Source organism: Anopheles ziemanni, chromosome 2 (genome assembly GCF_943734765.1).
Source record: "Anopheles ziemanni chromosome 2, idAnoZiCoDA_A2_x.2, whole genome shotgun sequence".
NCBI classification, from domain to species: domain Eukaryota; kingdom Metazoa; phylum Arthropoda; class Insecta; order Diptera; family Culicidae; genus Anopheles; species Anopheles ziemanni.
The window spans coordinates 49251806-49279678 of NC_080705.1; the positions used below are offsets into that span (position 1 = coordinate 49251806).

General features: G+C 42.1%; 2 protein-coding genes across 2 annotated transcripts; both read right to left on the reverse strand.

The window, feature by feature from the left end:
• LOC131293747 (uncharacterized) lies at positions 1–24620 on the reverse strand. The gene is made up of 3 exons (XM_058321813.1): positions 23720–24620; positions 169–1094; positions 1–105 (listed from the first exon to the last, which is right to left on the reverse strand). Exons 1-3 carry the CDS (start codon positions 24618–24620, stop codon positions 1–3), a joined length of 1932 nt encoding a protein of 643 aa, XP_058177796.1.
• A 349-nt stretch (positions 24621–24969) lies between these two features.
• On the reverse strand, positions 24970–26241 carry LOC131293749 (uncharacterized). The gene has a single exon (XM_058321814.1). The coding sequence runs from the start codon at positions 26239–26241 to the stop codon at positions 24970–24972; it is 1272 nt and encodes a 423-aa protein (XP_058177797.1).
• Positions 26242–27873: the final 1632 nt, after the last annotated feature.

The following is a 27873-nucleotide window of genomic DNA, read 5'->3' on the forward strand; positions in this document are numbered from 1 at the left end:
TCAACTGAGACTTCTATTGAACTGAGACTTCTGCTCAACTGAGACTTGATTACCATAAGTATAGGCAAACTCCATAGGTGATAAAACTGCAATCGACATCATATTCTTTATAATGCTATTTCTAGTTTCGCATCGATCTTTAGAAAATATAACGAATAATCTATTGACTTCTCGACGAGTGTGTCTCATTGTGTATATTAACTTGCTGTTGAGGTAATTCATAAGACTTAGTTCTTGAGGGTTTCCTTTCTCAGTTACGGAGAAACTAGCGCTGTGAGGATCCATTATTGTCGCAAATAGGTTGGGGTGTTCAGTTCTAAAAGACGCAACACCACAAATGGACAACTTGTTTTTTGTTAGTAAAATCTGGAAATCATATCCATCATGGTTAACTTGGATATATGTCTCATCATTGTCTTCATCTTTCACCAATAAACCCTCGCCTGAGTAGACTAGTATCTTCCTATCATCCTCACATCTAGGCTTATCCAACTCCCAAAATATGTTTCCATAATTTGGAGTGAAACACTTCCCGGTTGAATACTTGCATGTTTCTTCGTTCGGCAACGAAATTAAGTCATTATCAAAGGAAATCTGCATTTCTCCTTGGCCCAGGAAGTATGCCAATTTCGAGGAAATGATAGGGCGATGATACCATACATTATTAATAAGAAGAGAGGAGCCCGGGGAACATGATCCCTGATGAATTGAGCCATGACTTTCAAAACTAATTGATCCAACAGATCCGACGTCAGCATCTAGAAAAAAAGATCTATATCTGAGAGCTAACTTCCCCTGAAACACTGCATCTGTGCACTGACTGTTCGAGATTTTTATGAACTCAGAAAAGAATCCTGATTCATACGATGTATCTATTGTTTTTCCACACCTTGTCAATATATTATCCACCTCAATTAAACAGTGTTTAAATTTCCCTTTCCCTGTATTTGAAGATTGAGTGATCACTACTTGCGCTGTTTCATAGGTTATATTGGGGTGGTGTTCAATGCATTCTGGAGTATTTATGAGGGAAATTGATGTCATATTTAGAGTTTGAGTCTTGCAGTCATAAGCTATCAAACCAAAAACTCTTACTACGATCAGAGGAGTGATTAACACACGAACTAAGTACATTTTAAAAAGTTTCTTTCACCTAATCAAAATATATTTGAATTGTTGACCAGGCGGGTTTTTGTATAAGTCACTCAACTTCAAACCAATGTCAGAGATAAACAAGAAGGTCAATAGAATAATATGGAAGTTCAAACTCGTGTCAATATAGACAAAGTATACGAGTTAACTAGAGAAGATATGATTATACTGATAATAATGTCCTACTTAAAGCTTTCCCTAAACAGAGAAGATGAGAATTTTACAACCTTGTTTGAATCTTTATCATCTTTGCCTGGGTCATCTGGGGTAATGACCTTTGTTACAAACACTTTCGACGGGGCGAAGAAAAGAAATTTTAGGAATCGTTTCGTTCGCACGAAACCAAAATTTTACTATTTTATTTCCCGATGTTTGTAACAGAGTGTGTGGTTTTCCCGCTTTCCCACCGTATTTATAAGTTTCCTCGTTCCCTTTTCATCTGACAGGTGCGGTTAGAGAGATTTCGGACTTACGGGTCCGAACTGTCTCTGACATTTAGAGAACTAGATGGGACTGGATCTTTCTTTTTTTCAAGTACCGTGGAAGAAATGTTCATAGATCCGAAAGCTGGGGGTGCATTAGACATCATCTGGTCTATTATTCTCTTCTGCATTTCCATGATTGTTTCTATATTGTTGTCAAGATTTGCCTTGTGCGTTAGTCCTGAAATTACCCTCTCAATTATTAAGATGGGTTTCTTACAGGTGCATTGTGATCAGTAAATTCCACCACGAGTAAAGGGCATTCTACAGTCAGCAGTGAGGCTGCTAATTCGAAGTGTTAGAAGGAGATAGATAATATGCCAAGGCAACCGTGATGCCGGAAGTTCACGTGTAGACATATTATCATAAGAAAGTGATGTGAAGAAGAATATGAAATATATCAAGGCAACCGTGATGCCGAAAGTTCACGTGTAGATATATTATCATAAGAAATAGGAGAGGAAGAAAATATATAATATATCAGGGCAACCGTGATGCCGGAAGTTCACGCGTAGATATATTATAATATTACATGGCGACCGTGACCATAATCTGCAGTCATGAGTGACAAAAAGGACGTGCAAGTATTAAGCAATGCTGGAGGATGGAGAAAATGAATAGTACGAAGCACTAAACATACAACAAGCATGGTATAAAACTAACAAAATAAAAAGACAACAAGACCATGAAAAGCTAAAAGCAAAAACCAAATGGACGAGTGCATAATACGTACAGAATTAGGAAAGTTGGAAGTTTATTCCGCATGCTTAGTAAAAATGTGCATGTCAAGTCACAAACCAAGAATAACTGGAGATGCCCAAGTTAACGTTATGAATACACTGGAATATCACACAGAGGCGCACCAGCAACATGATTGGAAGTTATGGATACTGATCGTAATATGTGTACTACAGCTGTTGTTCGGCTTGTGGAAAGCCTATAAAGCTATACTGAGGAAAACAGACAATACGAGCAATGGTGGACCAAAACGCTAGAGTGTAAAACAACGGAAGTGGACACGCAAGTGAAATGGAATTGGAAAATTAAAAAGTGGCTTCAAATGGAATTTTACGATGGAAAACAAACATAGACAGGCAATACTTTCCCGCATCGATACATTGATCTATTGTACGAACTATGAACAATTGTGTAACGAGTGTGTGGAACAAAATACGCTTTCGCGTGACATGGTGTTAAGAATTGAGTGCATCGAGTCAGATGGACAAACCAGACACAAAATGCTTTTTGAAAAAATCACCAGACGTGGCCCAAAAGCATTCGACACCCTGCTTAACATTTGCCGTCGACTATTCCCGCAAGCATACGCCGAGCTGAAAGAGGATTCTTAATCGTTTCAACGAAGGGATGGAAGAAGACAACGATAGTGATTGTGAAAATTACCCCAATGATAAGGTAATGAGACACGAATAAAACCAAAACAAATCCGCCACCAACCAAGTGTTACGCGCAGTGAAATAAGACTCCCAGCAGCACACGCCACGAAAAGTGAGCATAGCGACATAACCTTACCGCAAGAAACTCCAAGTGGCACGCGCAGTGAAATAGGACTCCAGGCAGCATGCGCTAAACAGGTGATGCATATCCGCGCAGTGAGAAACAAGAAACAACATAAACATAACCTACGACAAAAAAACGAACCTTTGAAAATGAGTTACAAATGAATATGTGAGTCCGAACTTCGACAAGTAAGCAACGAGAAAATTATGACAACAATCAAACCATAGCATCAGATGTCTAGAAAGAAAACTACGCGATGCTGGCAACTAGTTATTCGGCAATGAGGACATCGCCCCTAGCAGCAAGCACAACTAAGCAATGATGACATCGCCCCTAGCAGTATGTACATCGAAGACATCGCCTTTAGCAGCATACGGAGTTAAAAAAAAACTAACACATTATATACTAACCTTAAACTAATAATTGCGAGAATTATTATAAGAATTTGCGGATAAAGTCATTGAGGAATATGCAATTTTAACAATTGACACTTTGGAAAAGAAAGTCTTGAAATATTAGACAAAGCCCTTTATCTGCGTATGAGGTCTGAGAAATATTCCAGATTATGAACGTTTTAAAACTATTAGATACTTCGTTAACGCAAGTCTATTTAAATTGCTTCAATTCGGATGGATGCAATTGATTTATTAATACATAAATTAAAGAATATCATTGGTAACTTAAAGAAAGCTCCAAACCGTAAATATAGACAGATAACTTTGATAAATAAATTACTTAACTGTAAGACAATATATAACGACATCTTAACGTTATCAGAGGAACTAGAGGAAGAAAACCAGAAATTTACGTTGAAAATCGCTAGACAATTAGTAGCAGAAATACGAACCATTTTAAATGTCAAGCTTGAAGGTTCAAAATTAATCTCCTTGAAAACAATCGCAATAATAATTATTAATCTGATCAAGCTACAGAAGCGAATTAAAATCAAAATGGCTACGTTTGATATTAAGACAGCAACGTCATTAGTTCAGATTTACGACGGGTCTGCAGCAAACTTAGCAACCTTTTTAGATGCTGCTCAGTTAGTAAAAGACCTTAATACAAATTGTGACGAAACAATGTTGATCAAGTTCTTGAGAACAAGATTGACAGGAAAGGCAAGAATCGGCTTACCAGCCGTTACTGATTCTTTTACTGCATTATTGCATAACATCAAAGAACGATGCCAAGAAAAGACAAACCCCGATAAAGTAATCGCAACAATTAAAGCGGTCAAAAATCATGACACACAGAAAATGTGTGAGGAAGTTGAAATACTTACAACGAAGTTGAAGGAACTTTATGTTGAAGAACAAATTCCTGAAACTGTTGCAAGCAAAATGGTCGTAAAACTCGGAATTGACACTTTAATACAAAAAGTAACCAATCCTGAAACCAGAATTTTGCTGAAGGCTGGAAATTTTACAACTGTATCTTCTGCAACTCAGAAGATTCTCGAAAATGAAACTGACAGCAAGAACTCAGCAGAAGTGTTTGCTACGCGCTCAAACCAATCAAGAAATAGAAACGATTGGTACAATAATAACAATTACAATAAACGCAACCATGGTCCAAGGTTTAATAAATTTAACCCAAATCAAAACCAATGGAACAAACGACCACAAAACTATAATAGATACCACAACCGGAATCAAACTAGATTCCCACCCTTTAACCCACCCAACAACAATTACCAGCAACCAAGATATCAAAATAATAATCGTAATAATAATAACGGACCTAACCAAACAAATCGATATGAACCTCAAGGAAACCATCAAAACTCATCGGGAAATTGGAGACAAAATTCCAATCGAGTGTATATAACACAAGAGGAACAGCAAAATGACCAATACTGGAAACAGAATGAAAGCCTACAGGCACAAATTTCCCAAGGAAGAGTCAATTATCTAACACCTCCGACAGAAAATATTTTTTTAGACAAGCAACAGCAGTCCATAACAGACAGTATCAGTAGTATCAGTAGTAGTAGTAGTAGTAGTAGTAGGTAGTATCAAAAGAAAACCAATTTATCAAACTTGTAAACACTACGGAGGAAAATGTGTTTATCCCTCACAACTTAATCTTACCAGAGACAAAATTACTCAGAGAGTACAACATTTTAAAATGTTCCTTGCAAACAAATACCAATACAAATAGAGCATCAAATATTTGCAGAAAAATTAAAATAGAAAATGTACCACAGTTTGCAAGAAAGGATTTGGAACAAATTATTTACAAATACTCTGATATATTTTGCATAAATGACGACCCAATCACTACCAATAATTTCTACAAGCAAGAAATTCGATTGAAAGACAACATACCATCATATATACCCAATTATAAACAAATCCACTCGCAAACAGAAGAGATAAACAAACAAGTAGATAAGATGTTGCAAAGCAACATTATTGAACATTCGATATCTTCTTACAACTCTCCAATTCTTTTGGTACCAAAGAAATCGGACAATGCTGATAAGAAGTGGAGGCTAGTGGTAGATTTTCGACAATTAAATAAGAAAATCTTACCAGACAAGTTTCCTTTACCCCGGATTGACACAATTCTGGATCAATTAGGAAGAGCCAAGTACTTTAGTACTTTAGACTTGATGTCAGGCTTCCATCAGATCCCTCTCGAAAATGACTCAAGAAAGTTCACAGCGTTTTCAACCTCGACTGGCCACTATCAATTTACGCGTATGCCTTTTGGACTAAATATATGTCCAAATAGCTTTCAGCGAATGATGGCAATAGCCATGGCCGGGTTGACACCTGAACTAGCATTTGTATATATAGATGATATAATCGTTACTGGATGCAGTGCACGGCATCATATCAGTAACCTAGTTAAAGTTTTTGATAGGCTAAGAAAATACAATCTTAAGTTAAATCCAGATAAATGTAGTTTCTTTAGAACAGAAGTAACATATTTAGGACATAAGATAACGAGCGAAGGAATTTACCCAGACGAATCTAAGTTCCAGAAGCTAAGGGACTTTCCAGTTCCCAATAACGCTGATGAAGTAAGACGATTTGTAGCATTTTGTAACTATTATAGAAAGTTTGTAAATAATTTTGCAAATATCGCTAAGCCATTGAATAACCTTCTGAAGAAAGGTGTAAAGTTTCAATGGACAAAGGAATGCCAACTAGCATTTGACTCATTGAAAAAACATTTGTTATCCCCTACTATACTAAAATACCCAGACTTTTCACAAAAATTCATTGTAACTACTGATGCTTCCGACGTAGCATGTGGAGCCATTCTTTCACAAATAATAGAAGGAAATGACTTACCAGTCGCTTACGCAAGTAAAAGTTTCACGCCAGGAGAAAAGGCAAAATCAGTTATTGAAAAAGAGCTAACAGCCATTCATTGGGCAATTAACCATTTTAAACCATATCTTTACGGTCAAAGATTTACCGTTCGAACAGACCATAGACCATTAGTTTATCTTTTTCAAATGAAGAACCCAACATCTAAGCACACACGCATGAGACTAGATCTAGAAGAATTTGACTTCGACATACAATATGTAAAGGGTAAAACGAATGTTGGAGCAGACGCTCTTTCACGAATGATAGTGAACTCAGAAGAATTGAAAAATATTACACCATTGACAAAGGAAGTGCTTGTTGTAAATACAAGAGCAATGACCAAGCAGAAGCATAAAACATTGCATAATGAAGATCAAAATGACGTACTAAGGACTGGCCATCCTATAGTATGGCAAACTGAAAACCCGTCAGAGGTTAATAAACTGTTGAAATTACGAACAAAGACATACGAAAACAAAATCAAGCTTGAGTTATGTAACAACAACTATAACAAAGTATTGGGATTTGTCGACATTCCACTAAAGTCGGATGAAAACGGAAATCAAACACTAGAGTTTGCTTTTCTGAAAATCTGTGACTTACTAAAGGAAATGAAACGAGATAAGCTAGCAATGTCAATTGATGACAAATTATTCGAATATTATTCCCTGCAGACCATAAAGGAAATCGCTTGTTGAGCCCTTTTTGGGGTCAGAAATTATACTGTTCAAGGCGCCCAAGATTATATTAAAGCAGGATGAAAAGATGACGATACTAGAATCGCATCATAAGAATTTCCTAGGAGGACATATAGGACAACATAGGTTGTACCTCAAAATAAGAGAATATTATAAATGGCCAAATATGAAACAACCCAACTGACGGCGACATGCAACATTGCCCCGTTTCCACAGATTCCTACCCCCGCGAGTCCAGAACTGTCAGCTTTCTCTTGCACACTTTGTCTTCCTTCTCGTTCTAATGATGAATCGGTGTGCTAGGGGAGAAGTCACATCTGCCCTTTCACATCTTCCCTTTCAGTCTGACACATTACAATAGCGGAGCCGATCGTGTAGCATTCCCACACTGCACAGCAACCCGAATGTGTGTTGGTGCACTTTATGTCGGTCAATCATGTAGAGAATAAAAAAGGTCGTCTGTATGAATGCCATCACGCACCAACTGTCAATCGCGACGCGATGAAGTTTTCAGTCTTCGAAACATCCAGCGCTAGAACAGTCGAGTGAAAAAGTGTAAAGTGTTGTTCCTTCAAGAGTGTGTTGAATTTTAAATGTTCATGACGTCTAAACGGAAACTAATAGGATCCATCAACAAGTCGGGAACAGTGTCAGCTCATGTGCGATCTGGTCCGGGAAACGGATGGGGAGTTCGATCGTCCACGAATGCGTTGGCCGGATCTTAGAATCGGTAAGTAAACAAAGTGGTAGTGCAAAATCATAACCATTTATAACAGCGATTCACTAATTCTATTCCTTGGTTTGTTTCGTTCAACAGAAATAACACCGGAGGAAGAAGCCGCCCTTGGGAGAGCAGAATGTAGAAGAAGCGGAGGAATTCGACGAAAAATAAAAATTTCCGCGTTGGCGGCTCGAGCAGAATACAACACCGTGTTCTCCGTATCATTTGACATCCGAAATGGATTATATAGTTGTGTGCGTGCCATTATGGTGAAATAGCACGCACACATTCGTAACCTCTGTTTGGCACTAACACCACCACAAAATAACCGATTGAATGTTGCACCCCACCCCCTTTTTTGGTGCAACACTTTGTCTCGTTATGGAGATCGAAAATTAACAAACGAGATGGTAACGATATGATAACGAGACAAAATTCGCCAGTTGGGAAGACATTAAAAATTATGTCAGGCAATGCCAAGAATGCCAGCTAAACAAGACCAAGCGGCATACAAAAGAGGAAACTGTTGTGACGACAACACCCTCAAAACCTTTTAGTGTAATCTCGATAGATACTGTAGGACCGTTACCAAAAACTAATCATAACAATAGATATGCAGTAACAATACAATGTGATTTAACAAAGTATGTAGTTATCATCCCAATTCCGAACAAAGAAGCAAATTCAATAGCCAAAGCGTTAATAGAAAATTTCATTCTTATTTATGGAAATTTCATGGAACTCAAATCGGATCAAGGACTCGAATACAATAACGAAATTCTAAATAAAATTGCAGAAATCCTCAAATTCAAACAAACATTTGGAACCGCATATCATCCACAAACAATTGGTAGTTTAGAAAGAATCCATAGATGCTTAAATGAATATTTAAGGACATTTTCAAACGAACATCACGATGATTGGGACAATTGGATTAAGTTTTATTCTTTTGTTTACAATACTACTCCGCATACAGATACAAATTACACACCATTTGAATTAGTATTTGGAAGAAAAGCAAATCTACCCCAAGAACTACACGAAACAACCATTCAACCAATCTATAACATCGAACAATATTACAACGAAATGAAGTATAAAATCCAAAAGTCTAACAAAATTGCGAGAGAAAACCTCATAAGACAAAAAGAAAAAAGACAAATCACCTTAAATAAGACCGTTAATCCAATTTCAATCAAAATAGGCGATAAAGTTTATCTGACAAACGAAAATAGAAAAAAATTAGATCCATTATACATTGGACCATTCATAGTTAGACAGATACACGAAACAAATTGTACAATAGAACATTGCGTTACAAGAAAAACTACAACAGTTCACAAGAACCGAATTATTAAACAGACAGGAGAATAATTTTCCAATATCTATTCTCTCTATAGTAAAATTATTCTTAAAGGGTGGTGGTGTGCTGTACCAAGCATACACGCAGGCGCAATTACCAAAAGTGCAGATTAAGATAAGCTTAAACAAAGTGTTCATGGTGCGGAGTGGCTAAATCCGGTTCATGCTTTGCAAGAGTCCCCGCTGTAGCTGATAATTGCTAGCATATTTGGTGTAACTCGCTGTATGTTTTTAACGACATCAAGTAGAAATGTTAGGCAATGCTTTATGAACAAAATTAAGTTGATTGACATGGCGAACATGTTTGTCTTGCCGTTATAATGTTAAGTCAAGCTAGCTCTAGTATACTCGGGCCCCGTCAAAAATATGTTACAATAAATTAAGAATTTCAAAACCGACCATAATTTTTTTTACCAAACCAACTGATGGGGCACTAGCGCATCCATCACGCACCAACTCTTGTCCAACAACTCCGGTGATAGTAAAGACTTTTAAACGTTTTGGGCGTGAGCACTCGTGTAGATAAAAAGTCGATTACAATCCATGCAATCCAGGCGCGGGCTTTGGCCACGCGTGTATCGTGTATCATACTTTCAGTATTCACCGATGGCCGCCGGTTAGTGTTCGACTCCAGCCACGAACATCTGAAGACCCAAACGAAAAGGAACTACCAGGAGCGCAGACACAGCGAGGAGCATGCAGATAGCTAGCATGAAGACCATGCGGCGGCGTTAGTGCGAGAGAAGAGTTAGGGCCACCAAGGGGGAAGCAGGGTTCATGTTTTGCTGGAATGAATTCTCGATGAATTTTCATGAACACCGGATGTGTATAGCAAAGGCTAGTGCAACTGCTATAGCAATTCTTATAGATACTTCGTTTTATGGGTGTATGCGGGTGAATTGCGTTCATTTTGGCTGGCTGAGATAAAGCCTCGATGCAGCATCTGCTATGTTTTTGTGTCCCGCAACGTGTTCAAAATCCAATTGGTAATGTTCCAAACGAAGAAACCATCCTTCCGCCCTTGACATAATCCTCTTCTCTACATCCTTACATTTTGACGGCTTTATCATAAACTTCAATGCCTCGCTGTCCGATCGCAAGAGAAATTTTCTCCCTAACAGATAAAACACAAACCGTTCCATAGCCCATACTATCGCTAGCGCTTCTCTATGTAACTGTGGGTAGCGACTTGCAGCATCTGGCAAGCCTTTAGAAGCGCATACGAGCTTCTTTTGTATTAGAGTCTTCCTGGGCTAAAACCGCTCCTAGACCCCAAGGCGAGGCATCCGTGTATAATATAATTTTATCGGACTCATTGAAATATCCTCGCTTAATCAAGTCTTCCTCAGTCACCTTTTTCAGTTCTTCAAATGTCCTTTGATGAATCTCTTCCCATTTAAATCCGTCGCTTTTTACTAGATCTCGTAACGGTTTCCTCCCCCGGAAACTCCTTAGCTCTGCTGTATCCTTTGGCCTCTCAATTTTATGAATGGCTGACAGTTTCTCCCTCATGGGCAATATACCCTCTCCGTCTAATGTAAATCCTAAAAAATCTAGTTTTTTCTTGCCCATGGCACGATTTCTCTTCATTTACCGTTAGCCCGTTATGGTGGATTACTTCCCTAACCTCTTTCTCCAACTCGCTTAGTTCTCCTAGCGTTTTGGCAAATATAAAAATGTCGTCCAAGTATACTAGAACGTTTCTGTAGTTCCGGACAATCTTCTCCATTTCACGCTGAAAAATTTCGGGCGCACATGACAATCCAAATGGCAATCTTTTGAACCTCGGCTGCGGCTTTCGCTGCATAATTTTCGGCTTTCGCTGCATAACCCGAGCGCCACCGCGCTTTGTAAAACGCGCTTAGTACGCATGGTGACTTTTACTTCGTTTTCAGATTTATCGCGACACCTAAACCGAAGCAAAACCGAAGTTGCCGCGGCAAAAACGAAAAATGGAGGCCCCTTTCGGGGCCCGGCGCTCTTTTTCTCTTCTCTTCCTTCTACACATTCTCATGTCTCGAGCTGTTTACGCGGACTTGAACCGCGTTGTTTCCACTCCGGTCTCTGCGCACCTACCGCAAGACCGTCGCTCTTTGTTGAGAACGGTGTACTAAAGGCCCAATATATATCTACTGCGTAGCCGTTTGTATGGACTGTATGGGAATGCATCGGTATACGCTCAACCCGCTCTAGCCATTTAAACCTCTCGCGGAGCGAATTCATATGGCCACCGCGTTTCGGTTTTTGCTCTTCATTTAGCGATCGCTTGCGCTGCGTACGTATGCATGAATGACCGCTCGCGCTGGGTATACCCGTACGGGTACCCGTACGTACGTATTCGACCGCGCTGGGTATACCCGTACGGGTACCCGTACGTCCGTATTCGACCGCGCTGGGTATTCGACTGGTCTACGATTGCTCGCGCTGGGTTTTCGATCGCTCGCGCTGGGTCTTCGAAGACCCGATCGCGCAGGGCATTTAAACTTCGTATCGTATTGCAATGCGCATGCGCACTTTGATGTCTTCACACATGAGGGTTCGGCTAGCCAATCACAAACCTCGATTTTTCAGTTCGTATCGGCTGCCGCGGCACCAGATGGGCGCGGTGGCCAGAGATTTCTGGCGGTGGCGGGACAGGGGAATTGCTGCGTTGGTGTAAAAGAGACAAGGCTATCACCATCTCGCTCTTGCCCAGTGATTTCCTACCTCGACCCGAAGCTTGTGGCACTAGGGTTATGTTTATCGATTCTATAAATGCTGGTTGGATAATTTTGGTGTTTTTGGTTAGGTTATTGACGTCGATCGCGCAAACGTTTTTGCGCGCATCGTTCCTTGCCTGTTTCATAACATCCGGCCCGAAGTGGGTCATGTTTACTTAGCTCAAATGCCCGAACCCGTTGGTTTCCTGTTTTTCATGCACCGGCTTGCCGTGGGTCATATTACTTATGTGCAATGCTCGCGCACGATCGTGTCGCAACTTGTTTGCGCGGTATCGCTGGGTGCGTCGATCTATCAATTTTCCTAGATTGCAGTTTTGGGTGTTTTGCGGTTGTTTCTGAGTTGAGGTTTTATGGGGGTGGGTTTTGTTTGTTTTGAGGCGGTGTCACCTGATTTTGTTGTTTTTGATACTTAGTTCATAACATTTGATTATGAAACGGAGAGTTCATTGTGCTTTTCACGCTCAGCAAAAACGCGGTACTTCTGTGGTGGTTGATTTTCAGCCGTATAGCATAGGCATGCTACACGGCTATTGGGCGACATACTAGCACTTTGACTGCCATGTCACCCAATTTTGGGTGACAGCAACATTTCTCTCCAGGCCATGTCACCCACTTTTTGGATGACAGCGAAACTGCTTGCTCTCTCACGTGCGAAAGACACTAATACCATGAACGTGCTACTGTTGGTACTGTGTTATATGCGCAAAATGGTTTGCATTGAATAAATAAATAACTTTGATTAGTTCACAAAACTCATTCGTTATTTAGTTTATTATAAAATTAATTCTTGTGTACAATGTTGAAACAAATTAACCACATCAGTGATTGGTTCAGGCAACTTGCACAGTATGTAGTAACTTTTTTTACATTCCATTCTGTTACTTCGTATATGATAAAAGTATAATAATTTATAAACTAATAAAATATTAAAATAGCGAATAATATCGCAAAGCATGTGAGAATGTTATCAATGAGCGAAGCGCTTCCCACAAATACATATGAGTAAGCGGCTCCCTCTCTGAAGTGATTTTCTTGGCCTGACGGTTAAATGCGCTCAAAAAGGCTTGGCAGTCAACGTGCTAGAAGAGGTTGCGGAAACTACGATCAAAATTTTTTACGGATGACAAGAGATGACTTCGACTGGCTGCTCGCTGCTATCCACGAAAAAATTAGTCGAAACTACACAATGTTATGAGCAACTGCTCACTTGCCGTCACTGCTCTTCGCATATTTAAGGTTCCTTGCAACAGGCGAATCGTATACGAGTCTACAATACTTATTTCGTGTAAGTATCGACAATTTTCTGGTTGTTCTTGTATTGCATTTTATTGTATTTTGTGCTAAATGTATGCTTATCTTAAATGTATATTACTAAATTAGGTTTCAAAGCAGTCAATATCACATATTGTTCCGGAGGTTTGTGAAGCATTATTGGAGGTCCTGCAGCCGTACATAACAGTAAGAACATGAGGGAATTATATTTTGATTATAACTCTATTGGGAAAATAACTATACAGGGAAAATATTATTTTAGATTCCATTACCAGTGTAGCTCATATAGACAAACTTACTTTTGTAATACGCTCGTGAAAAGACAACCTATATGTAGTCACTAACAGAGACGAGTTGTGTTATGGTCTTTGCAATAAGTGTTTATAAAACCCCATACAGTATAATTATGTTTATTCGTATAGTTCATATCAAACCAACTAACCACAACCAAGTTCCTCAGGTAGTTCGAGGTCAAAAATTTCAAATCTTTTCGGTAAAATACATCGAAGTATCTGGATACTGAGGACTTTAGCAGAAGAACCATGGACAATACTCATAGCAATTTTCTTGTCACTGTTTTTTTAGATACTTTTTTTTATAATTTTTTTTCTCAAAATCAAAATATGTTTGTTTTCGCTTACTCATTAGTGGATCTTATACGAAATATGTAAATCAATATACGAAAAATACTTGCAGAATATTTAGTTAGATTGAGAAAAAAATATTGAGCTAAAATCAACAAAATTCGAAGTGGGCACTTTTTCCTGCCGGTCACTGTTAAGAAACTATATAACTTGTCCTTCTTATACAAAATTTGGGTCCATTATCAGGCGCATCTTGAAAGTATTAGCGTTATCAGAAACATGTAAGGCGTAGTAAGCTCTTTCAATTCTATCGTGTCAATATTTAAAGTGCGGGAACCAAAATACACTATTGAATTCTAGACTAGAGCGAACTAAGCTAACATATATAAAATTGGTAACTGTATAAAAGAGGCTTTTTTATCCAATAAAACGGCACAATGCAACACTTCTCGACACATACAGTGAGGCGAAAAAGTATTCGTCTAGACGAAAATTTCTTGAAAACCCCATATTTTGGAGCGATGTAGGCTCAAAACATGCGTTTAAACGGCCATGGTCGGTAGAGGATTGGTCAATTCGTATATATCAATAAAATTTACTAGTACAATTTAACAACACTGGTGGCCATGGCGCTTTATTACAAAAAAAAGAATTATGATGAACGCAAAAAGTATTAGTCTACCTCGGATTGTTGTCCTATTTTCGAGGCAACCAGCTTACTGTGTAAGGATTTAATATTGGAAACGTGGCATGGAATTGACCAAATTTATCAAGACGGTAGGCGGTATTCGGTCCCATTCTGCTTGGAAGGAGCCTTTCAACTCATCCTTGTTAGAGGTTGTCCGTTTTCGAAGGAAATCATCTAAAATCTTCCATCGATGTTCTATCGGGTTCATCTGGACTCTGTGGAAAGCGAATGGAGTTGTTTTGGGACATTATAACGAAGCCCCAACTTGGTATTTACGACTGTGTGTTTAGGCTCGTTATCTTGTTGGAATAGGAATCTTCCTTGAAATCCTAACTTCTCAGCGCTTTTTATACAACTGTTTTTCAAAATTTGAACGTAGGTTTTGTGATCCATTACCCCATCAATGAAGTGCAATCAAACCGCTCCTGTTGCACTCATTCACCTTCAAACCATTAAGGAACTTTCACCATATTTCACCGTTGGAACAAGATTATTTGTTTGCATCTCAGACTTGCATTTTTTATGTGGTTAAAGCTCGTGGCCGACCTTTTCGTTGGTTATTATCGAATGTTTTTGAGTTGGAGAATCGATATTTTACCGATTGAGTTTTGAAACAAGAACTGGCCACAAGTTATGCTAGCTCGTTGGTAGACTTGCATGCATTATGCAATCGAACGATTAATTTTTCTCTTCAATGGTTATCTCTGACGTTTTTTGACCTATGATGTGAACTAACTGGACATTCCGAATTAACACATTAAGCGCTACGTCCATTTGCACTGCATTCCGTTAAGTCGATAATTCGATAAGTGAGTAGTGAGCAGTGCTTGTATGTTCAAACATTCCTTGGCGATAGAAAACAATGTTAAAAGAGTGGTAAAACAAAGCCTTTTGCCGAATTTTTGTTCATTTCTCGATACCTCCTAAACAAAAGGTTTCAATAACGTGAACTGACCATATTATTTTAAGAAACGGGATGTACTGTCGGCCATAATAACCTGGTTTCCCTTCAAAAAAGACTGTCAGTTCCACAGGACTAAGAGAGCGCTTAACACGTTAATTCCAGACCGTGGTAAGCTAGATTTCACTCAAATTGAAAAATCATGTCACTTGCGTGATGCGCCATCAATTAGATTCAGAGAAGCCCACAGGAAGCCGGTCAACTTCCAACTAGACGAATACTTTTTGCGCTAGCAAAATATCAACTTTTTAGTTTGTAATTTATTTTACTGTTAAGTTTTTCTATTTTTTTATTTTTATCAAACAATGATAGTGCCTTGGCCATTACCACACTCGATCTGACCTTTAGATTTTTTTTGTGTGCCTACTAGGCTTTTAAATCGGGTCTTTCCAACAAATATTCGTCTAGACGAATACTTCTTGGGCTCACTGTAGATTTAGTAGATTCCAGTCGCACCAGAGACATAGATTACTGAGGGAATCCTGTAGCTGTAAGCAATCCCTCAGATCTGAGACTTCACAACATTATAGATAACATAGATTGTCAGGCGCATCTTAAGCGACGGCTAGACACAGCGGCAATCGCACGACGGGAAACTCCATATGAAAATCGTATGACATATCAATCATTTCGATACGTCAACTCAACCCTGAGATATAAACCCAAAGGCCAGGTGTCAAATTTAGCCCGCACACCCTGTACATGGCAGCGGATCGCAAATCGTTGCGCGCGGCATGGCTGTTACAAAGGGTTTCGCATCTGCATTTTGTCTCTCTGTCTGGTCTTTACTAAAAGACCACGGTTTCACAGCATATGTAGGGCTCACTCTTCACGAGGGTTTTTTTTTCAAATGCCCTTATATGGATGTATGGATATGGATGATTTTTCAAATGCCCTTATATGGATGTGTGTGTGTTTGATGTTTTATCTCTCTGTCTAGTCTTTTTTGTAGTCTTGCGTCTAGTTTTCTTTTAGACCATGAATTTTCCAGAATACGTAGGCGAATTACCTCACTCTACATAGGTTTCGTTTTACCGGCCCTCTCCCGCATCCCGACGCACTATTACATGCTTGCGTTTTGTTTCTTTCTCTATACATCAATTTCGGATCAACTAAAACAATTCCACCACGCGAAACGAACTTGCGATTCTGGTTCACGAACGAACTTGCGTCGGTTGATAATCATCATGTTTATTGATAATAATGGTTCCATTATTATATTATTACATTTATTAGGCGAGAATGCCTGTAAAGCAAACGAGATGCAGGGCAAAGTCAATGCCACGAGTCTAAAAACGAAAATGATGTGGTATTTTCACAAGTTAGCGTTATTTATGGTTATTTATTAAGTACTTACCGGAATCTGTATGAAAAAAATCCCACAATGTGTGAATCCGTCTCGATTGCAAGAAGGGCATGATGGCTGATTGAGAGGACTATTGCACAAATCGCATAAGGCCGACATTAACACAATCCTGCGTGGTGAAGCTGGGGGGTTGGAACCGCTGGGAGGAGTGTTGCGTGATGGCCTGTTTGCTGTGGAAGGAATAAGAAAGCAAAAGTATGAAATCACAAGAGGGTTTTCTATCAAATCCACCAAGTACTGCACACCTCGACTACGAGGCATCTTTTACACAATTTAGCTCACGTCTTGTTCCATTGAAGTTTGCGTTTGGAATGAACGAGAACAGGAAGATAGTGTTGCGAGGTCCGTGAAGCACCTATCTGGAACGTTCCGTTCCTAGGAGAGAGGTGATGCACCCAGGTCCACTCAAAAGCGGACGGCGGATTATTAGTGATCGTGGCACCTGTTTTACCTCTCGGGAATTTAAGAAGTTTTTAGAGTCTTATGACGTTATTCACGTCCTTAATGCAACTGCCTCGCCCCAGGCTAATGTACAGGTTGAGAGAGTGAATCGTGTTCTCCGACCCATCTTAAGCAAACGCTAGTACGGGGTTCCCTCCATCTGTTCTCCTCTTCGGCATCGAGCAAGAAGATATCCCTTATACGGACGAATTAACCGAATATTTGAATTCTCACCATCGGGCTAACGAACGGGACTTGGCGCGTATACGGGACGAGGCCTCGGACAACATCATTAGGTCACAACTTGTAAACGAGGAGTATTTTCGGAAGCATCATAAGTCTGCCCCCACGTATCAGGTTGGTGATTACGTAGCCATACGGAATGTAGATAGCTCTCTTCCCAATAAGAAATATTTAAGGGACCTTATGGTGGTGTGTAGCCAGATTTAAGGGGCCTTATGTTGTTCATAAAGTTTTGTCAATTGACCAGTTTGCCGTTAGAGATATTGAGAGCAGTACGAATACGCAGATACCCTACGATGGGGTTCTTGAGGCCAATAAGCTTAAGAAGTGGGCAGAATCGAATGTATCTGACCATACTGAGGATTCCAGCGATGAGGATTCATGCGATTGAATTGTATTTCAAATTGAGGGCAATTTGAGGGTCAGGGTAGCCGAGCTGTAAACTCCCATAATTAATCACCGTGAATTTATATATACCTCTAATGTAACTACCTTATGTATATCATACCTTAGTCTTAAGCACCTTAGATTATGACATGTGTCAAATAAAACCACGAGGCGGATTCCCTTCTGCAACCGACCTCCGACTAGAACGATCGTCAAACTTAAGCCTTCGGCCAATGTTCATTTTTGTAACCGTGACTCTTTGTCATAACCTATTTATTTTTCTGAATCGTTATAAACTTGTCTCGATTACACAATACTTAATGAGGAATGTAGGCAATCCTGAACTTTTTGATCAACAAAACGATCGATTTAAAGTACAGTTTTCTTTTACTACGAGAGATGACAATAAAGTAAGGTCTCCAATTTATTTTTTCATAGAAAATGACATTTATTTACCAAAAGCGATACACCGTTGGAAAGGCCAAGGTCTTGGCTACTTTTCTACATAATCGCCATTTTTTCCAACACCTTGCGCATCCGCACGATGACCTTGTCTATGCCGGCAGAATACCACTCTCCGTCCGCCTCGCGCAGCCAGGTGTTGACCTCTTTCTGAACCTCCGCGTCACTTTCAAACTTCTTCCCTCCGAGATGTTTTTTCAGGGCGGGGAACATGTGGTAGTCACTTGGGGCCACGTCGGGACTATAGGGAGGGTGATCGATGATGTCCCAGCCAAATTTCTTGAGCAGGTTAAGGGTAACGTTGGCTGTGAGCGGGCGCGCGTTGTCGTGGTGAAATGGCACGACGAAGCTCTTCCAGGGTCTCACAGTACCTTGCTGCATTGATAGTGGTTCCCCTTGGCATGAAATCCACCAACAATACCCCGTGGCGATCCCAAAACACCGTAGCCATCACCTTGCCGGCTGACAGTGTCGCCTTAAACTTTTTGGGTTTCGGAGAATCGTTATGGCGCCATTGTTTGGACGACTCCTTTGTTACGGGTGTGTAGCGATGAGCCCACGTTTCATCCCCCGTAACAAACCCTTCCAAAAAATCATCGCCTTCCTCTTCAAAACGGGCCACAACTTTGGTCGCACATTCCACGCGCCGCTTCATGTGGTCAGCTGTTTCGGCACCCATGGGGCAGAAACTTTGTGATACTGCAAGTTGTACACACTCGTCCAAGCTTCTCTTCCAAGTCCCTAATTGTCGCACGGCGGTTTTTGAGCATTTCTGCCTCCACTGCTTGAACAACCGCATCCGAGACCGACGGTCGGCCACTTCTCTCCTCGTCGTGAACATTAGTGCGCCCGGAATTGAACTCGCGGCTCCACTTACGCACGTTTTTTATGTCCATACACTTTTCCCCGTAAACTTCAACTAGTTGACGATGGATTTCAATAGGTGTCACCTTTTTCGCACTCAAAAAACGTATTACAGAACGCAATTCGCACTTGGACGCTGACGCGAGGGGTACCTCCATCGTTGACGGCTGCTCAGCCAAGACTGAGCGGTCGGGGAACCTCACCCACGGCGGCAAGGAACACGGCGGTGTTGCCAGATTTCGCCTAGCGCGTGATCCGGCAAAGTTGCAGCGTTGGAGACCTTACTTTATTGTCAGCCCTCGTATATACATATATATATACAAACAACGGTGACTTTTGTATATTAGATAAACAACACTGGGCCAAGAACACTTCCCTGTGGAACCCCAAAGGTGATTGTTTCTAATAACAAAGGTCGCGATATCATTTCAAACGCCCATTTCTAATCCAAGAACACTGCAACAATCGGTTGTTTTCGCTCCATTAACTCCTTCCACATAACTAATAACAGGTTCAGAGCAAATTCACAAGAAGGTCCTTCTCTATAACCCGACTGTTTCTCCACCAGCAAGTACTTCCAGTCAAAAGATACTGGACAAGTTGTTGATTGATAACAAGTTCCAACACCTTTTCAAGTATATGAAGCATGTTAAACGGACTCCTCCGCATTGGTGGCTCCTGACACTTTAGGAATTGGCACTACTAGAGAATCCCTCCACGAATCAAGAAAAATACCCTCCTCCAATGATACGATACACTACAAAGATACTTCGTTTTTCGCGGAATGAAACTAATATATTTCAAAGCCTAATGTCAAACGAAAAAAATTAGAGATATCTGTCGAACTGATCCAATGTATATGAAACGATCAGGACATTTTCAACTTATACACCAAGTATTCGTTGTTCGATTTCCGAAGATCTTCTATGCTCGCAAGTAGAAAATCTGTCTCAATGAAATAAGGAGCCAAAAGCCAGTAAGGAGCAAAACTAGTCGCCATTGCCGCAGTGCCCTACTTGTATCCAACAGTATAATTTACGTATTGTTTTTTTTTTTGCAGGATATGGAAGAAAGAATCCTATCTATTATTTCCGTAATAGAAAAATACCCTGTTTAATGGTGCAAAAAGTTGCCAAAATACAAAAACACTGTTGCACAAGAAGATGCCTGGCTGCGAATAGCTGAAAACGTTAGCGTCGGAATCGACGAATTAAAGCAAACATGGACGAATTTAAGGGCACAATATAGGCAAAATCATCTGAAAATGAAGCGGTCTACCAGCTCTGGATCGTGTAAGTACTACATCTGGACTGCTTTATGTTAATGTGGAGTCTGTTTATACAAAAATACACAAATTATTTTTTAGCTCCAAATCAGGTATACAAGCCATCATGGTATGCCTTTGAAGCACTAGTGATCCCGGGAAATTTAGTGATTCGGTACGTATTCTATTCTGATTTCCAGAACGTACTGTACAAGTTTACAATATGTTATAATATTAATTCCAATAAATATCATGAGCAAGATGCTCACGTAAGTTTAGCTATTCAGATGCTGTCCTAATTGGCACATTCTGCAGTGGTACCATTGAATGAGATGGGATGTTTGGAGTTTCATTAGGAGCTTGATTTTCAATTTTATTATAACACTAGGTTTTTTAGGCCAGGTACCTGGCCCGTCGGCAGTCTCTGGTTCCCCTACCGCCCTTTTGATGGTTCCATGTCGTCCCGTTATGATTTCAATTGTATCGGCAATTGCAGAACGGTAAGGGGGTTCAAAATACGTATTGCGGGACCAACGATAAGATACGAAGTAAGCTGACCGTCTCCCTGTTCGACCAGAGCCTGATCTTGGCGCACAGGATATCTCCCTTTGATTGTAGCCCTCATCGATATAAATGTAAAATTACAGTTTTATCGAAAAATGTTACCAAATACCAAACCAAAAGTGTTTATCAAACAGCCCGGTTAGCAGGAGGTTTTTCAAAGACATGTACTTAAACCGAGTTACAGCATATTGTACCAGTTTCTGTGCTACGCAGTACATGCAAGCCTACGCATGTTCTGTGGTTACGCCACTTTTTAAAGTGTGGGTCGGACATGAAGCAAACTTTGCAAACGGTAGAATGTTGCCAGTTAGTTGGTCAGTTGTCAAAATCTGCGCAAATTTGTTTTTCGGTCGTCGAGTTTAAAAAAGGAGTAGGCAAAAATGTGTGCACCTGGTATTGATTGCAAGCGGATGGAAAATAGTTGTTTGTGATGATGTTCAATGTTTGTTGATAAGATTTCGGTGGACACATTACCTCTATGCTATTGTTTTACAGTTAAGCACTCAAATCATCACTGAATGCGCTTTCATTTGGATCGGCTCACGAATAGTAGCGGCGACACGAAACGAAAAAAAAAAAGACAGCAAAACTGACATTTGCTCGTGTTTTATCAGGCTTTTGCGTCCCGTGTAAACTAAGCATAACACTCCTGCTACGCATGATAATCCATATTATTGCGATGCGATGCGGGGCACATCCTTCTCTCCCTGTGCCATCAGTACCGCATACGCTGCACGTTCTGTGGTTCACTATTCCCCCCATCGATTTTTTCTGTCTTTCGTTTGTAATGGAGAATTCTTCCATGTGTGTGATGATTCATAAAAGGCGCAGTATCGGCTGGATGGCCTGCAAACTCTGCCGCTTGCTATTCCCCATCTTCTGTGTTTCGCGGAAGGAACTATCTCCCTTTTCTTGCCTTGTTCGTTTCGCGGAAGGTAAAGTTACCTGCTCGCACAACTGCAGTCTCGGATTGGGCCTTCGTATGCTCTGCCGCGGATAGCGATCCCCATTTCTCACGTTCTGGTTTTGTTTTCTTGTAGTGGTAGATCCGTTAACACATGCATAGAGATGTGAGTTCGAATCAACTGTATGCGTTGTAAGCTAATCCTGTATGTTCTCACTCCTTCTCACATAATCGCTAAGTCAGCTCAGACACACCGTCCTATGCCGCTCATTTTCTGTCTCTCTCTTTCTTTTACCAATCTCTCTCTCATTCTCTCTCGCTCTCTAAATTTTGCTCTCTTTACCTTTTTCTCTCTCTCATCTTCGTTCTCTTTCAATCTTTCTTATCTCCACTCTCTTCCTCTCTCTCTCTCTCTCTCTCTCTCTCTCTCTCTCTTTCTCTCTCTCTATCTTTCTCTCTTTCGCTCTATCTGTATCTCTCTCCCGCTTTTCATCCCGCTCTTTCTTTGTTTCCCACTCTTTGTCCCTTACCACCTCCCACCTCCCATCTCCCATCTCCCATCTCCCATCTCCCATCTCCCATCTCCCATCTCCCATCTCCCATATCTCTCTCTCTCTCTCTCTCTATCTCTCTCTCTCTCTCTCTCTCTCTCTCTCTCTCTCTCTCTCTATCTATCTATCTCTCTCTTTCTCGTTTCCTATTTCTACCTCGTTCCTTTCTCTATTTCTTTCTCTCACTCTTACACACACTAACAGCACAAAATTCCAACAATTACGCACAGCAAGGTCGGTTTTGCTTAGCGGGCCCATTTTTCTGATTTTGAATTAGTAGCGACATTGAATCAGGCATCGATCGCATAAGGGTTACTTTTCGCGCGCGTGTTTGTTGGGCCATGGTCGACCCTCGGAAGGAAAATTATTATATAGGACTAGCTCGAAGCCCCGGCGAAGCTCGGGGAGGAAAAATGTGACATTCAGATTGCCTACAGACATATTAAAAGCTGTGATATCACGCGGAAATTTTCTTTCATCAATAGTCTAGGGGGCAAAGTTCATGAGTGTTGTTCCGGAGGATCGGAGTTCGAATCTAGGCTAGGAAAAACTTTTTTCTTGACGGTTTTAAAAAATTTTTTTCATGTTTGTTTTAGATATTTAATGTCCTTTTTCAAATCTGATCATATTTTGTTACATAGATTTCAAATTATCATAACCATCAAGGTCAACAAGGGTACGGTCTACTCCGGAACTTGTTAGAAAAGGAGGATAGTGAGAAGAGGAAACGGATCCAAAAATTCTGGGTTTGTCCAACGGTACCGGAGAACGCAAGTGTAGTGTCCACAGATCGCTACCCGCCAGGGACTTTCTGTGGATTACACTGCTAGGTATGTTGGGGACAGAGCCTAACAAAAACACCAGTTGTTTCTCAAGTTGCATATATTTGGTTTTCTGAACGCCTTTAGTTACGTCACAAATGTTGTGATAGCGATGTCTAAGACCGGTGAGACTGTTATCAATTAACCGTTATTTTTGAACATCAGGTTATCAATAAACCGGTACCTGTAGGGTTTCGTTAAATTCAAAAATTCCTAACTGTTCAGAACCTTGTAGAGTTCTGTGGCTGTAGTCTACCTTTAGGCGTCGCAATATCGTACATTCTGCCACCTCAAAATTGAATAATTTTAATTTTTTGCCTTTGGTAATACACAAAGCTTTACCAATGGTCTAGTAACTGTAGTTCCCTTACTTGTACGCAATGTAAAGACACGCGCTTTGCCATCCTTTCCAGGATGCTCCTCGGTTACACGTGCTAATGGCCAAAACGCCGAAGGCACATTATCTTCCTTGATTATAACTAACGTTCCTGGCGTTACTGTGGTTGTACCATCCTTTGTCCATTTAGAACGCGCCTGCAGTTGTTGTAAATACTCCTTCTGCCAACGGTTCCAAAAGTGCTGGCGAAGTTGTTGAACATGACGCCAGTGGTTCAACCGGTTTTCGGCTTCATACAGCAAGCAGTGGTCCGGAACAAGCTGTAGGTTCGTTCCAACCAGGAAATGTCCAGGAGTGAGGGCTGTCATATCGTGTGGGTCATCTGACATCGATGTTATAGGTCGGGAGTTGACACAGCATTCTATCTCGTCCAGCAGCGTAGACATGTCCTCATACGAAAGTGATGTCGTTCCTAAAACGCGCACTAGGTGGTACTTCATGGTTTTGACGGCGGCTTCCCACAGTCCACCGAAGTGAGGAGCTCTTGGTGGGATGAACTTCCATGAAATTTTGCGTTCTAGTGTCCAAGCTTGAATGCTCTGCTGGTGCTCAGTTGTACGCAACAGCTTGTACAACTCGTTCAGCTTGTTTGCTGCTCCCTTGAAGTTCGTCGCGTTGTCCGAGTGTAACACCAATGGCAAACCACGACGAGACACAAACCGTCGTAATGCTGCTATAAATGCTTCCGTTGTCAGGTTTGACACCAGCTCGATGTGTACGGCACGGGTGGTGAAGCATACAAATATGGCGACGTATGCCTTCACGGGCGCCGCCCGTCGGTGGCCACCTTTCAGGAACACTGGACCACAGTAGTCAACACCGGTGATCGAAAAAGGAGGGGCCGGTGTTACTCGGACACCCGGCAGGTCAGCCATTATAGTTGCTGACGACGATGGTCGGGCGCGGAAGCAGTTGTGGCACTGTTTAAATACCTTCCGGGCGAGATTTCGGCCACTTGTAATCCAGAAGCGTTGTCTGCACGTGTTTAGCATCAGAGTCGGTCCCGCGTGAAGTAACCGTTTATGAAAATGTTCCATCAGCAGACGAGCGAATGGATGGCTGGCCGGAACAACTAGTGGATGCTTAACATCCTCCGCTAGCGGTGAATTGGACAAACGTCGGTCCAACTCGGATGATTCCGTCAGCTCCCAGTTGCGGATGCAACCATCTAAGCGGGGACGACGCAGGAACGGGTTTCTTCTGCTGCAAGGCCTTGATTTCTTGCTACAGGTGGTCTCGTTGAGCCAAGCGGCACAGCACTTCTTCTGCATCCGTCAAGTCCTTCGTCGTCAGGCCAGGGTTCTCGTACGACCGGCGTTTGGTGCATCGGTTCCAATACTGAACCCAGTACGCCGTCAACCGTCTCAGCTTCGAGTACGATGAGAAAAGTGTAAAGATGCGATGAGCTGGCAGCTCAATGGCAGCGCATGCCACAACTGCTACCCGCTGCTCTGCTTGCACTGAAGGATCTGGTGTCGCAAGCAGTGGTGGAGGCCATTGATCTTCTGGCAGGCTCATCCAGGAAGGACCCTGCCACCATAGGGTACTGGAGAGGAGATCTTTACCCAAACATCCTCTGGAAGCAAGGTCAGCCGGGTTGTCGACTCCTGCGATGTGACGCCACGTGCAACCTTCCGTTAATTGGTGCACCTGCGATACCCGGTTGGCAACATATGGCTTCCAGGAGTTTGGTGATGCTCGCAGCCAATGTACCACAGTCATGGAGTCTGTCCAGAAGACTGCCAGAGATCCTGGGTTTACCGCAGTCCTTACTCGGTCGAATAGCAAGCTGGCCAACTGTGCTGCGCCCAGTTCAAGCCGAGCGATAGAGTGCTTGCTATTGAGGGGCGTCACTTTGGTTTTTGAGGCGAAGAGCTTCATTGTGCCATGGCCCTGGGCATCGCAACTACGGATGTAGCAGCATGCTCCATATCCTTTCTCCGAAGCATCGCAGAAGACGTGGTATTGGATGGTGGTCACTGAAGATCTAATGGCGACTCGCGGAATGCTGATGTTGTGAAGGTAATGCATTTGCTCAAGAAAGTTGAGCCATTCTGTTCGTAGCTGCAGCGGAAGTTCAGCATCCCATCCCCAGGGTTGTTGGTTGACGTGTTTCAGATTCCATACACGTTGAAGAAGTTGCTTGGCAACCGCCTTCACTGGGTCAACAAACCCTACCGGATCGTAAATCTTCCCAATGGTGGACAATACCTTGCGTTTGGTTGCATCTTCGTTGACATCCGGGGCTTGCACTTTGAAGCGCAGAGTGTCCGCTGACGTATCCCATATGATTCCAAGTGTTGCCAACGATCCGTCGTCATCGTCGTTGGGATATGGGCTGGATGCTCGGCTTTGTTGGTCCACATGATGCAACACCGCTTCCTCGTTTGATGCCCATTTCCGCAGCTCAAATCCAACTTTTGGCAAACAGTTGTTCGATTTGCTGTTGCAAGGTTTGAGCAGCCTCGGGTGAATCAGCTCCAGACACAAAGTCATCCACGTAAAAGTAAGCGACCCGAGCTGCTGCTATTGGAAAGTCCCTTCCACGATCTAATACTGTTTGTTGCAGAGATCTCACCGCAAGGAATGGTGCAGATGCGGTTCCATAAGTTACAGTATTCAGCTCATATTCTTCGATGGGATCATGGGGCGAAGCTCACCACAGAATCCGCTGTAGGGCGCGATCGCTGGGATGTACCCATACTTGCCGGTACATTTTTGCCACATCTCCTGTCAGGGCAATTTGATGAGTTCTGAATCGCATCAGGATCGATGTAGCATCTTGTTGAATTGTTGGTCCGATCATCAGCGTATCATTCAACGACACGGTTTCCCGACTATCAACTGCTGCAGTCACCTTTGTCATGTGGCCTAAGCGGAGGTATTCGGCCATGAACTCCACGTACACCTTTTTTGTTTCCGGTTCTCGCTGCAAACGTCTCTCGATGGCCAAAAACCGATGGAGGGCGATCGTCCGCGAGTCACCTAGTTTCCCGATCATGTCAGACTTTCTCGGAAGTCGGACGACATATCGGCCGGCTTGGTCTCTGCTTGTAGTGGCCGCGTAGTGGTCCTCACAGGCTCTCTCCTCGATACTCCAGCTAGGGAAACTGCCTACGTCTTCTATTGCGAAGAATTTCCTCATCATCGTAGTCAGCTCGTTGGTGTGTATGGCGACTGAACACACCACTGGCAGCAACTGCTCTGCTATCTGGGCTGTGCCACTTACAACCCACCCAAATGCTGTTTCTTGGAGTGACGGCATACCTTCTCCAAGTGAGATGCGTCCGGTTTTTAAAAGCTCGTAGAAGCACGCCTCACCCAGGATGATATCGATTCCACCAGGCTTGTGGAATGTTGGGTCAGCCAAGACGCAGGTTGCTGGAATCGTCCACTGGCTGTAGTTTATACGATGGGCCGGCACATCTGCTGACAGCTTTGGCAGTACCAGCATCTCCAGCGACGTCGAAAACGATGAACAGCGCGACTGGATGGTGGCTCGTACTGATGACTTTACGTTCGTCGCTTGGCTGCCACCAATCCCCGACAGCGGAATGCTCACCGACTTCCGAGGTAGGTTTAAGAATTGCGCCAACCTTCCCGTAATGAAGGTTGTGCTCCACTGTCCAAGAGAGCCTTTGCAGCATGGTTCTTCCCTGCGCTGTCAGTGATGTACAACATGACGGTTGACAGCAACACTGTCGATGGTATCGCCGTGTGAAGCGATATTGTAGCTGTACGGTGTTCTGCTGCAGATGTTGGCTGTTCGTGACGGATCTCGCTGGCGGCACTAGTCCCTTCGTCGTGGAGCAAGGAGTGATGTTTCTGCTGGCACCGACGACACGTCCACTTCGATGGGCACCTTTTGTTGAGATGACCAGCTCCGAAACAGTTGAAACAACGTTTCCAACTTCGGAGCTTGTCCCGTTTGTCTGGTAGCGATAGTGCTATGAAATCCGCGCACTTGCTGAGCATACGGTGACCCAGGAACAGCACACACGTTGCGGTCGGTGATGGAGTAACGGTCGACGTGAACGCTTTAGTAGGAGCCGGCTTTGGACTAGATGGTTTGTCCGTATTGCCTGCTGCGCAGCTCTCCAACACTTCACATTGTCGCGTGATGTAATC